Genomic DNA, 12,257 nt, shown 5'->3' on the forward strand with positions numbered 1-12,257 from the left:
ATGGAAATAAGCACTGATACAGAGGACAACCCCAGGATACACTCCAGAAGCAGAGGAAACACAGAGGTTAAGATGATGAGAAAAGCGTTGATGATGGGAGAATAGAAAACTCAAGGTTTATTTAGGTGTTCATCGTGGAGAAATCGGAGAATGTAGGATCAAAGACAAATGGAGAAAAATTTGATGAGCTAAAAATTATCTGTACAGATCAAAAGGACTAATGCTGTTCCAGCCACATAATGAGAGGCTTGTATCTAAATATATCATGTTGAAATTTTTACATTTCATGGATGAAGAAAAATTTGAAATTTTGAAATTTTCTTCATCCTGGATGAAAAACAAGTTACTTCCATATTTCCTTTTATCAACATTAAATACCAGGAGACAGTGGGAGAATACCTGAAGTTGTGATGAAAAAACATTTTTTTTTTTCATTCAAAGAGCTTCACCTTCAGTCGAAGGCAATGGAAATATATTCTTTATTACTCATGGTATGGAAAAATAGAGTTCCTCATTTTATTTGTAAAAATTTTACTTGAAAACCCAAGACTGGCAATGTGATGACTCAATTAAAAAATTAAGAACAGGAAAGTATAACCATAGATATACAAATAAAAATATAGATCTATAGACTAATCATGAGACTAGAACAATTAAGATGAGAATTATGACCAAGTAATTGTTATAAATAAGATGACAGACATAAATGTCAATGTAAAAGGTTATTCTTGAATATATGTAAACAAGAATATGGTAACAATCTGGGTCCAGCATTTTAGACTATATTTTTAAATTTTAGTGAAATACACGTAACATAAAATTTGTCATCTTAACCATTTTTAAGTGTATAATACAGTAGTGTGAAATATATTCACATTGTTGTGCAACCAATCTCCAGAAACTTTTCATCTTGCAAAACTGAAACTCAATACCTGTTAAATAACAGCTCTCCATTCCCTACTGTCCCCGGCCTCTGGCAGCCACCATGTGACTTTGTTTCTATGAGTTTGACTACCCTAGATATCTCATGTAAGTGGAATTATACAGTACTTGTCTTTTTGTGACTAGTTTATTTCCAGATAACATTTTTAAGGGCTGCGAAGAGGATGAGGCTGGAGAGATTGGGAAAATAGGAATGGCAGACTAGTGTTCCCCTTTTAGAACAATTTATTGTTGAATTTTGCTGAAGAGTCTGTATTGTTTGTTTTGTCTCTATTTGTGCTTAGATCTATTATTAGGTAAGCCAGCCTCTTGGTATCAAGTACATTTTCAGCATCTTGATGTGATCATATGACTTTTTTCTCTATCGTAATGATAGCTTTTCTCATAGTGAGCTGCACTGATTCATGGAATAAACCCCAATGATAATAGTGTATTGTTCTTTTGATAATATTGCTATATTCAATTTGGTATTTTATTTAGGCATCTGGAAGTCACATTTACTTGTGTGCTTGATCTTTCATTGGTTGGTTCATTGTTTTGTTTCGATGAGGGAGGCTACAAATTTAGGTATTCAAGTTTTACTGGCCTCATAGAGGCTCATAAGAAAGTGTTCTTCATGAGGAAGCTTGTCATGATTTCCGAAGGCCTGGGAGAGTGTAAATAACATTGGAACCTAAAGACTAGATAAAGGATACATAAAATCCAGTTGTGCAACCACCTGGACCTGGTGCTATTTTCAAAGGTAGTTCTTTACTCACATTTCTAGTATGTTCTAGGATTGTCATATTTTTAAGTACACATAGGAATCACTGCAGATCTTATTAAGCTGTGGATTCTGATTCTGAGGGTCTGGGGTACAGCCTATTCTTCACTTCTAATAAGCTCCCTAGTTATGCCAGTGCTAATGGCTCTGGAACCACATTCTGAATGTGGTATCATAGTGATTCCCAAACTTTACTGCACATTTGAATCACTTGGGGGAACTTTTAAAAGGAATCTCAGGTCCAGGTCTCACCTCATATCAATTAAATCAGAATAGCTGGGGTTGGATGCCCAACATAAACTGCTTTCAAGAATCCCAGATGGTTCCAATGTTCAGCAAATTTGGCAACCACTTCACTAGGGTAATTGGTCCGCTCAGGTTTTCCATTTCTCTGCTCAATTTTGGTTACTTCTATTTTACTAATAATTGCCCACTTAAGTTTTCAAAGTATGGTCAATAAGTTGTATGTGTTATTCTCTCATAATTCTTTTAATGTATTTGATTTCTATGGTTATGTCTTCTTTTTATATTTGTGTAGTCTCACACCCCATCATGATAGGTCAGTTGAAGACAGATTACATATGACAGTGGTACCATAAGATTATGATATTTTTATGGTACCTTTGCTACGTTCAGATATGTTTAGATACACACATACTTACCATTGTCGTACAATTGTCTATGCTATCAGTACAGTAGTATGCTGTATAGGTTTGTAACCTAGGAGCTATATGCAATTCCATACATACAGCCTAGGTGTGTAGTAGGTTATACCATCTAGGTTTGTGTAAGTACACTTTGTGATGTTCATACAACCATGAAATTGCCTATTGACACATTTCTCCGAGTGTGTCCCTGTCATTAAGCCATTCATGTCTGTACTTGTATATTTTTACTTTCTCTTTTTCCCTTAATCAGGCATGCCATTGGTTTTTCTGTCTTGCTGGTCGTTTTAGATAATCATTTGTTTTATTTATTATTTTAAATATTTCCTTTTTTCTATTCTGTTAATATCAGCTTTCATGTTTAATTTCATCTTTTTAATTTTTTGGGGGGTGTTGTGATGCTGTTCTTTCTTTTACGGTAAGTAGTGGGTTCCTTTCTTCTTTTTCTTTTCATTGCTTTTTAGATAGTTTATAATTTCCCTTTTGATTTTTCTCTTTGGTTCATGGTTTATTTTCTTAATTTCTAGGTAGTTGAGATAATTTAGTCATTTTTTATTATTTACTTTTATTTGCCAAAGATGAGACAGTATGGCCTTTAAAGTCTGTACTTTTAGGGATTTGTTAAAGTTGCCTCTTTGGTCAAGAACATGATCGATTTTTTTAGAAGTTCCATGAACATACCAGTAAAGTATAATTTGTGTTTGAATGATATGAAGTTAGTCTTTGTCTAATAGTCACGTTCAATCCTTAAAAAGATACATTAATAGTAAAAATTATCTCCATGACTTTATTTTTTATAAAGTGTCTTGTATTTTAATAGAATGTATTTCTTCATAATATTTTTTGGTACATGTGGGGTTTATGATTTATCTTCTTTATTGTGCCTTTTATCCATTTATAACTATCTTTATTGTAATTCAGCTTAAGTTTTCTCTTAACTGTCGGTAATTGACACTGCTTCCTTTTTGTTTGAATTTGCCTGATTTCTCTTTGCCTACCCATTTATTTACAACTTTTTGTTCTTGTTATTATTTTGTATCAGGTGTGTTTCTTGAAAACAGTTGAATTTTGTTTTTTTCAGTTGACCTAAACTCCCTTCATGGGAAAATTCAGTCCATATACATTTATTGTAACGATTTGTGTATTTTATTTTATCCCATCTATTTTACTTCATATCTGTTATATATTTTTACATCCTCTTTTCTTATTTTTGCTGCCTTGATTGCTTTATTTATTGTGTTTTCTTTTCTCTTTGCTAATTTGGCTGTTCTACTTTTTCCTTTCCTGCTCTTGAAATGTCTGCTTTACTACTATTTGAAAACAACGTGCAATTTTCGTATCTACTCATCGGTACTATGATTATTACCTATATTTTAGGGAAGAGAAATGTGATGTGTAGAAGAGTTAGACAGCTTGCTTTAGGTTTACATAGTAAATGGCAATAGTCTTGCCCTAGGGCTGCCTTTTTAACTAGAATGCTTTAATGCCGTTGGAGAGAGGCATACCTTCCACATCCATTAAAAAGATAAGAGGGCATACATTTAATTTTATTATGCCATAAAAATGAACATAGCCCACTTAGTAAACTATAAAATATCGGTGCTAATAAATTTAGAAATCTGAAAAATTGAATTTTTTTGGAAAATATATAATAAAATTATCTCAACATTAGAAAGCAAAAGTTCAGAATAGTATTCACGATTCAGAGTTATCTAAGAGTCTTCTCTGCAGTAGATTCAAGGAAGATGATATTACTAGTAGAATTTTCCAAACATTCAAGAACTTTTTATGAAATAATATTTTGTTTTGTTCCAGAGCATAAAACATGTTGGACCATCATCAAAACCATTATATGAAGCATGTATATATTCCTGATATAAAAACTTGACCAATAAAATATAGAAGTTTCCATAGAAGTTTTCCAACTGCCTGTAGAAATATTAGAAGAAACTGAGCAAACCAGTTCAACAGTAAATTAAAAGAACTATCTTCCATGGATAAGTAAAGATACTTAAATCTAGGAGTCCAGTAATATATAACACCAATAAATGTTGTTAGAAAAAAAGCAGATAATCTCTACTAATGCCAAAAAAGAATTTGAAAATATTCAATAGCCATTCTCATCAGAAAACTCTTAAAAAATCTGAGAAAACTAGGAATAAGTGAGTACTTTTTCAGATAATGAGAAAAAAATCAGTGATAAATTCATAACCAACATTATGAATTGTGAAACTGTAGATGCAATCTCATTGATATTAGGAAAAAAATTCCTGCTAGCACAATTTCTATTTTACATATTTTTAATGTTTATGTATTTATGAATGTTCTGATTTTTTTCAAATGTTCTGTTTTTTAATGTTCTGTTGAAAGAAGTATGCACATATATCTGAAATGAGTCCATTTTATTAAAATAAAATAAACGAAAGTTGTAACATTAATGTAATGGCCTTTTTTCCCTATCAGCTTGCCACAGTTAAAAATAAATCCCTACTAATATGTAATTCTGGCAGCAGGATTGTGAGATGGACATGCTCACAGTTTGTCCTAAGGAGTATAAGTCGGCAAAACAACTTTGTGGAAAGCTGCTTGACAGTTTTTACCACGAGTTTTAAAAGAGTTTATGTTCTTTGACCCCGTAATTCTAATTCTGGAAACTCCAGCCTAAGGAAATCATGAGAATTGCTGACAAAGATTTGTGTATTAGGATGTTAATTACAGTGCTATTTGTTTATTATGTTTTAAAAATTGGGAAATAACCTAAAATGCCAAACAATGGAATGGTTAATATAAAGTATGATACAGCCATGCAATGTATAGTCATAAAAATCATGCTTTTGAAAAACTTTATCTAAAAGGATAGATACATCATTAATAGGAAAAAAGCTGGATACAAGTGTATTTAAATTTGATATTGATTTTATAAGCACACACATATTTTATTTATATATATATGCAGGAAAAACTTTAAAGGACTGGAAGGAAATATGGAAAAAATATAGCACTATCAGCGTGTGTTACAGTTGGAAAATTTCTGACTCCCTCCCAGATCACATAAATCATCATCATGGGTTTACATTTCATATTGAGAGATAATACTTAATTCTAAATTAATATTAGAATGCCAACCTGGTTATAGGCTGAGATTTAATCTCTGTGAAGAAAATCACTATCTTTGCAATGATTAATATTTCTATTTTATAATCACCGTTTCAAACTTTAACCATGGATACTTCAAGTCAGTTGAGAAACTGAAGATAGAGCTATGTGTCATAAACACCTCCACCAGAAAATTACTCATGGGTTAGTTGTGGTATCTGAAGTTATATGAAGACTGGCAAAGAGCTAGTATAAAGTAAAATCTTCTTGTCCCTTTACAAAAAGAATTAAGCCTTCTTTTAAACTCTGTTGCAGAAAGTGAACAATTGCAATCACAGGGCTGGAAAAAGCCTATAGATGTCTTATATCCACCTGTTTGTTCTCCAAATGAACAATGCAAGAAAACTAACAATGCAAGAAAATTAACATAGGAAAACAGCTGTGTAAGAAGGGAGAATTTGAGGGTTGCAATGACTTTTGAGCTGCTTTTTTCTTTTTTTCTGCTTTTTTTTTGGGGGGGGGGGAGGATTTCCTTTACAAAGCAAGAATTTTTATATCCATTGGGAGTCTTTATAGCCACTGAGAAACTATCTCTGTAAGATAAAAGTTTCCTCATCTGTAAAATGGCAACACCACTAATATGACATATTTTATAAGATAATTGTGAATGTGAAGTTAATGCCTACTTGTGAAGGTCAGCATAGTAGTTGGGAACATATTGGTTATGTTACCTTTGCAAAATTTCACTTGCCTTTTTAGGCCTGTTCCCATTGAATGACAAATCTGTTTATTGAGCCAAAAAACAGCTCCTGGAACTATGCAGAATAAGTCAAATCCACCATCTACATTAATAGTCCTTCAAATACTTGAAGACAGCTTTCATGAATTTAATAACTGCTTTCTGTGGCTTCTTTTTTTTTAATTTCAAGAATAGAACACAGTAGACTGTAAAAATGAGCATTATCAGTCTTCCTTTGGATTTTCTATGTAAATGTTGTTTAACATTCAAATGGTGCTGATTATAATTTGAGATATTAACAGTTAGATATGCCATTGTGTCCCTCTGTTATTGTTTGTAAAGGAGGTTAAACAGTGTATTAACTTCTGAGTAGTGATTTACTGTTGCTTTTGTCAGAGAAAAATAAAAAAGAAGTAAAATAATATAATTTGATATTGCCTTTGAGACTTTTCAGTTTGTAGAAGTCTTTATTTCCTACTCAATTTTATTTTTTTAAAAAGCACACATGTAGTGTAAATACAGCATCACACAAACGCAGAGTTGTTCTTTTCTTCCTGGATTAAGCTGTTGTGTAATATTGCTCTGTAACCATTAAGCAGCTGCTCTGCCTCAGAGATGCTCATATTTCCTTTGGTAGATGAAGGGAATTTGCTATACGAATGTCTCCAAATTGCTTTAAGATCTTTAGCTGTTGTATCAGCTATTTCGATTTACGGTGGTCTGTGAAACGTGAAAAACATGTTCCTGAAAGGCCCCAGTACCCTGGAGGTTACAGATGGGGTTATGTTAGCAGCAGATAACCTGACATTTTGCTGAGTCTCACCCCTTATCCTACTGCAGGACCCCTGACTCGTTGCAAAATCCTCCCAATTATTTTGCCATAGCCCTCAAGTATTGTCTTCTGTATGCTAATGAGTAACTAATAGTAGGTATCCAAGTACCATTTTAAGTATCTGAGTACTATTTCATCCATGATTTGTTTTTCACTCTACCATGTCTTGGGTAATGTCTGTCCATTGCAAAGGCTGTGCTGCCTGCAGAGATATATGAAGGTGGCAGCCGTCTGGTTCAGGTGCTCTTCCCAGACGATCCCTCTTGCCTGATTCTCACCTGTCCCTGTTCCCACAGGTACATGTTTAATAGGCATCACCACTCATCCTCAAGAAACCTTCCTCCACTAAAGTCTCACTGGGCTCCTTGCAGGAGTAGAGCCCAATGGGACCTGTGTGGTGGTTTGCATTTTGTCCACTAGGTTCCAAAGAAGTTCTGATATATTTCCAGTGCTTTTCATAGTTTCTGTAAACTACCTCTTTCCATTGTTTCTGTAGATTCCAATTTCTTAGAACCTGGGGAGTTGGGGGTGAGGAGTGGAGAAACACCCTGCTACATTCTGAATTGTCTTCTTTTTTTCTGTGAATAGCTGCAATAATCATTGTATTGTCTATGTTTGACTGCCTGACTGTCTTCCCAGTGGTAGAATTGGCCTTGAGCTTGCTCATCCCTTCTTCATGATTTGGCTTCCAGCAGGCTCACACCCCAGTCCATCTTAATGGTCATGACTTAGGAGCAAATGGATCTCTGACTCCTCATTGGAGTAATAAGGAAATGAATTTCAGATTACACATACATATTGCAATGTTATTATGTATTACATCTGATATAGTTTATGTAAACACATTGAAATGTTCATCACTTATTCACTGATTTATTTAACAAGTATTTTGTGGCTCTTACTATTTAAACACTTTCAGTTCCTTGGTTTTTACTTTGTATAAATGCCTAACATTACACATAAGTACACAACAAAGTAAGAGATATAATCTGACCCTAATGATTACTCTTTTTCATGTGACCCGAAAGCCTAAATACACTCTTCAGCAAACAAGTTCTAGGGAATAACAAAAGTTAGTATAATTATCCATGAATCTTAAACCATCTGTATCTACATTGTAATAAAATGACTAAGATGTTAATGTGTGACCCTGTTTTTAAAGTTGAATTTTAGAATTTTGTTTTGTGTTTATTTAGTACTTACTCTGTTTATAAGCAATGAGTTAGTCATTAAGGAAGATAAAGAGATGAACAAAACCCAGTCACTTCCCTAACTAAAGGAGCTGATACTCCAGCAATGACTGCAAGACTTGAAAACAGATCTCTCAGAAAATCTGAAAGTACAAAGTATAAAATTAGTCCAAACTAGGTGCTATGCAAGTACAGAGGAAAGAGATTTCTGGCTGGGCCACTGGGTGGGAGAAGGAGGTGGAGGAGCAGTTTACAGAGTGGGTAGTGATTGGGTTGGATTTTGGAGGAAGAGACTAGAGTGTGTAGAAAGAGGACCGTCTCATCGCAGGGAACTGCAGGAGGAAGATATGAGGGTAGGCATTTATGGAGTACAATTGGGTGATGAAAAATAATCTTCTGTGACTGGTTAAGTATATGAGCTGTGGTCATGATAAAGGAGGTGTTTTTTTTGTTTTGTTTTTTGTTTTTTTTTGAGATGGAGTCTTGCTATGTTGCCTAGGCTGGAGTTCAGTGGCTCCTCTCGGCTCACTGCAACCTTCGCCTTCTGGGTTCAAGCGATTCTCCTGCCTCAGCCTCCCGAGTAGCTGAGACTACAGGTGTCTACCACCACGCCTGGCTAATTTTTGTATTTTTAGTCGAGATGGGGTTTCACCATATCGGCCAGGCTGGTCTCAAACTCCAGACCTTGTGATCCACGCACCACGGCCTCCCAAGATAAAGAAGGTTTTTGTACTTAATATATTTACTTTATTAAGTTTACCCTACATAAAATAAAATATAATGAGCTATAAGCAATAGCAAAAGCAACAGAAATCTTTCTATATGATGGTAAGTTACAGTGGTCCAGAAGAGTCAAAAACATCTCTTTCCCCAACCGGCAAGGCAGTCAATGTCCTTTTTTTGTATTCATGACTTTTAGCACCTTGTCCAGCGACTGTTACATAGAAGTTTCTCAATAATTACTGAAATGAATTTAACCTGGTAAAAATTAATTGCTCAAGAAATAAGAGTTTCTTAAAATAGAAGTGCATTAAATTGGGACATTCTGTTATAACACTCTTAAAAATGTATGTATATTTTTTAGAGTAATGACTTAATGTGGCACCTATTTTATCCCCTACTGAGATCTTACAATTTCCTCTCACTCCTTCTTTCATTCTGTTTCTAAAGAAGGTGGGTGGGTGGATGTCAAACATCAATGGCTCCTCAGTTCACAGCAGTGAAACATATATGCTAATTGAATGATTTTCTGTCTTTTCATGCTATGTATGGTTGAAAAGCAGTGTGGTGCCTTTTGTTCTGGTAAATTTTCTGAATAAAGATTTACGGATCATTTTGGACTGTCTGGAGGCCAGTGTGCATAATTCGGTATATGGCTGATCGCAGGTTCCACTGGCCCATCTTAATTTATTGGTAACATTTCAACGAATGTTTACCATGGGGTTTTTATTTTTATCTCCCTTAGTAACAGCTCTGTAAGATAGGTGATTTTTATTGTCTCTAATTTGTAAGTGAGGAATCTGAGGCAAAAAGAGGGCTAATAACCTACCCGAGACTTCATAACTGGTTATCCGTGGATAGAATTCAAATCCCAGCTCTTTGATTTCAGTGCTCCACGTTGCTACACTACCCAAGTCTCACATCTCTGAACTGAATCTAATTCCTTGGTCAGCCCTAAAGCTTTATATAAAATCCAGTCAAATTGCCAGTTCTTAGAATCTAGTTTTGTTTGTTTCTCAGAAGTATTTCAATTCTGAGGATTTTCAAACTTATTCTCTCCCTAGGACAGAAGCAATTAGGCTATAACCTCCCCCCGTAAGGTATTCCCTCCCTCCTTACACACACTCATTACACCCCCTTAACATAAATGAGAATGGGGTGGACTGCGTGCAGGGTTACTGCTGTTTGTGGGAGTTCTCATCTCTAGTTTTGGACATAGTTAGACCAGCTAACAAGCAGGCTCCATGGCCACTGTGAACTCTGTCCAGGTATGACTTAAGGGTCATGTGGTATTGCCAGAGGCCTGGATTCACCACCATTTGCCAGAAAAGGTGTCTGATTCTTGAAATAAAAGGAGTGCAGTGGAATAGTAGCAAGGGTGAGGAAAGCAGTGAAATCGTGCAACGTATATTAAAGATGCCCAGAAATAGGTCAATGCAAAGTTCTGTATTTGCTGTATATACAAGTTCTGCTTTTTATGTTATTAGTGACCCTGGAACAAGGGTGGGGGTGCTGGTAATAGCAGCTCACTTTTCTTTAATCAGAGAAGGTTTTACAAAAGAACAGTGGTTTTAAGAGACCTTTGACGTTATTCCAGCAAGGTACTAATTGTGGTTGTGGTTTCCTTTTTCTTTCTTTCATTTTTCACTTTAGTCTACCAGGTGCTACTGAGTCAAAAGCATTGACTGAGAGCCCACAGACCATTCTGTATGCATGGGCCATGGCAAATCAAACCGCATCAATAACCCTGTACTTTTACAAAGGGAAGAAAAAGTTTTCCTAAGAGATTATTTGGTATCTAAACTTTTTATTTTTGTTTAAACAAACCTAATTTGCATTCATAAGAGTTATTTTTTAAAGTCCTTATTGTAAGCATATTTGGTTTTTGTTCAAACCTTTGGCTTTAAAACACTTAAATTCTAGTGCGTGATCATTTATTTTGCTGTCTGCTTATATTGATCATTTCTCCTTTAATGTTTACTTTTAGGATACCTTGAGGATAGTTTTGTAAAATCTGGAGTCTTCAATGTATCAGAACTTGTAAGAGTATCCAGAAGTAAGTAAATTGTTTTCTTACTACTTAAGCATGCAATATGATTTAAAATACTTTATATTTTGAACCTTAAATATAGTATAAAGAGTGACCACATATTATGAACATTTGAATTTTAAAATCTTAAAACTTTTGATGAAATAATAACTGAATATATTTTACTTGATTTTCTAAAATGTTTGCATTGAAATCATCAAAACTTTTTGTTGTACAAAAATAATTTTGGGTTTTTTCTGATTGCCATGTTATTGGTATTCATTTTATAATTCACTGTTCTCTGCATGACCATAGATGGCCATTTATACCAAAGGAAGTGTGATTAATTAAATGTACTCTATGTTGTTATGATAACCCACATAAGTTTCCTGTAGATAAGTGCTTTTTCATTTTACTAACATTTTGGTGGGGGTTGGAGATGTACAGGATATACACACTAACGTGCAGAGTGTAGAGGGATGCAGAAATTAACTTTGCAGATTGTAGTTGGATATAGATAGAAAGCATTGTTATCCAAAACAATGTCCAATTGTTTTAACTGGCCACTTCACCTGAGACACCATTCTTGGCAGGCTGGATCAGATTTTTCTAGGGTAAGCTCACCTGGCAGGGTACCTCAGCAAAGGGGATGTTACCTTGATTAACTCTTTTACATATTACTAGCATGTACAAACATACCCAAGATGCAGATCTGTATGTACTAATTATGTTAAAGGAGGTGACTCCTTTCTTCATACCCCTTTCACTGATTTAGCTTATTTATGTGACTTTGAAGGATATATTTTCACCTGACATTTTGATAGAATGCATCACACTTTGGAATGATGTTATTCAGATGATGTAGTCACACTCTGAAACTTGCCTAAGTTGTGTTTCTCCTTTGGGTCAAATTTAGAGGTCATGAATAAGAATTATGATGATCTAGAAAGAACAGAGTAAGTGAGTTACTGAGGATAAGAATAAGCAGTGTTTTAAAGTCTTGTTGTTCAGTAAAGGAATCTCCAAACTATCACTAACTGTCTTTTGAACCATAGTTCCTCAAATAGCTCACATTTCTAAAGTGAACAGTGCAAATAGCATGTATAGCAGGGAGTCATATACATGAACGTTTAAGACCGTAAGCAGTTTATCCTTTCTGGTATAATTCTGGAGTAGATAAATGTATGCCCAAAAGACTTCTCTCATGGGTCTTTTTACTTGGTGACAGTGTAGGAGAAGAAACACAAATATCCTGTTTTCTGGTAGCCCCAGCGTATATGT

General features: G+C 34.6%; 1 protein-coding gene across 29 annotated transcripts in view; it reads left to right on the plus strand.

Moving 5' to 3' along the window:
- Window positions 1-12,257, plus strand: part of NFIB (nuclear factor I B) — a 444,635-nt gene that overhangs the window by 361,349 nt on the left and 71,029 nt on the right. For all 29 annotated transcript variants that reach the window (XM_031933965.1, XM_031933966.1, XM_031933968.1 and 26 more), the window contains one exon: window positions 10,935-11,003. In XM_031933965.1, the coding sequence (XP_031789825.1) occupies window positions 10,935-11,003 (69 nt within the window). The remainder of the gene's footprint in view (window positions 1-10,934; window positions 11,004-12,257) is intronic.

This window comes from Piliocolobus tephrosceles, chromosome 14, assembly GCF_002776525.5.
Source record: "Piliocolobus tephrosceles isolate RC106 chromosome 14, ASM277652v3, whole genome shotgun sequence".
Taxonomy (NCBI): Eukaryota; Metazoa; Chordata; class Mammalia; order Primates; family Cercopithecidae; genus Piliocolobus; species Piliocolobus tephrosceles.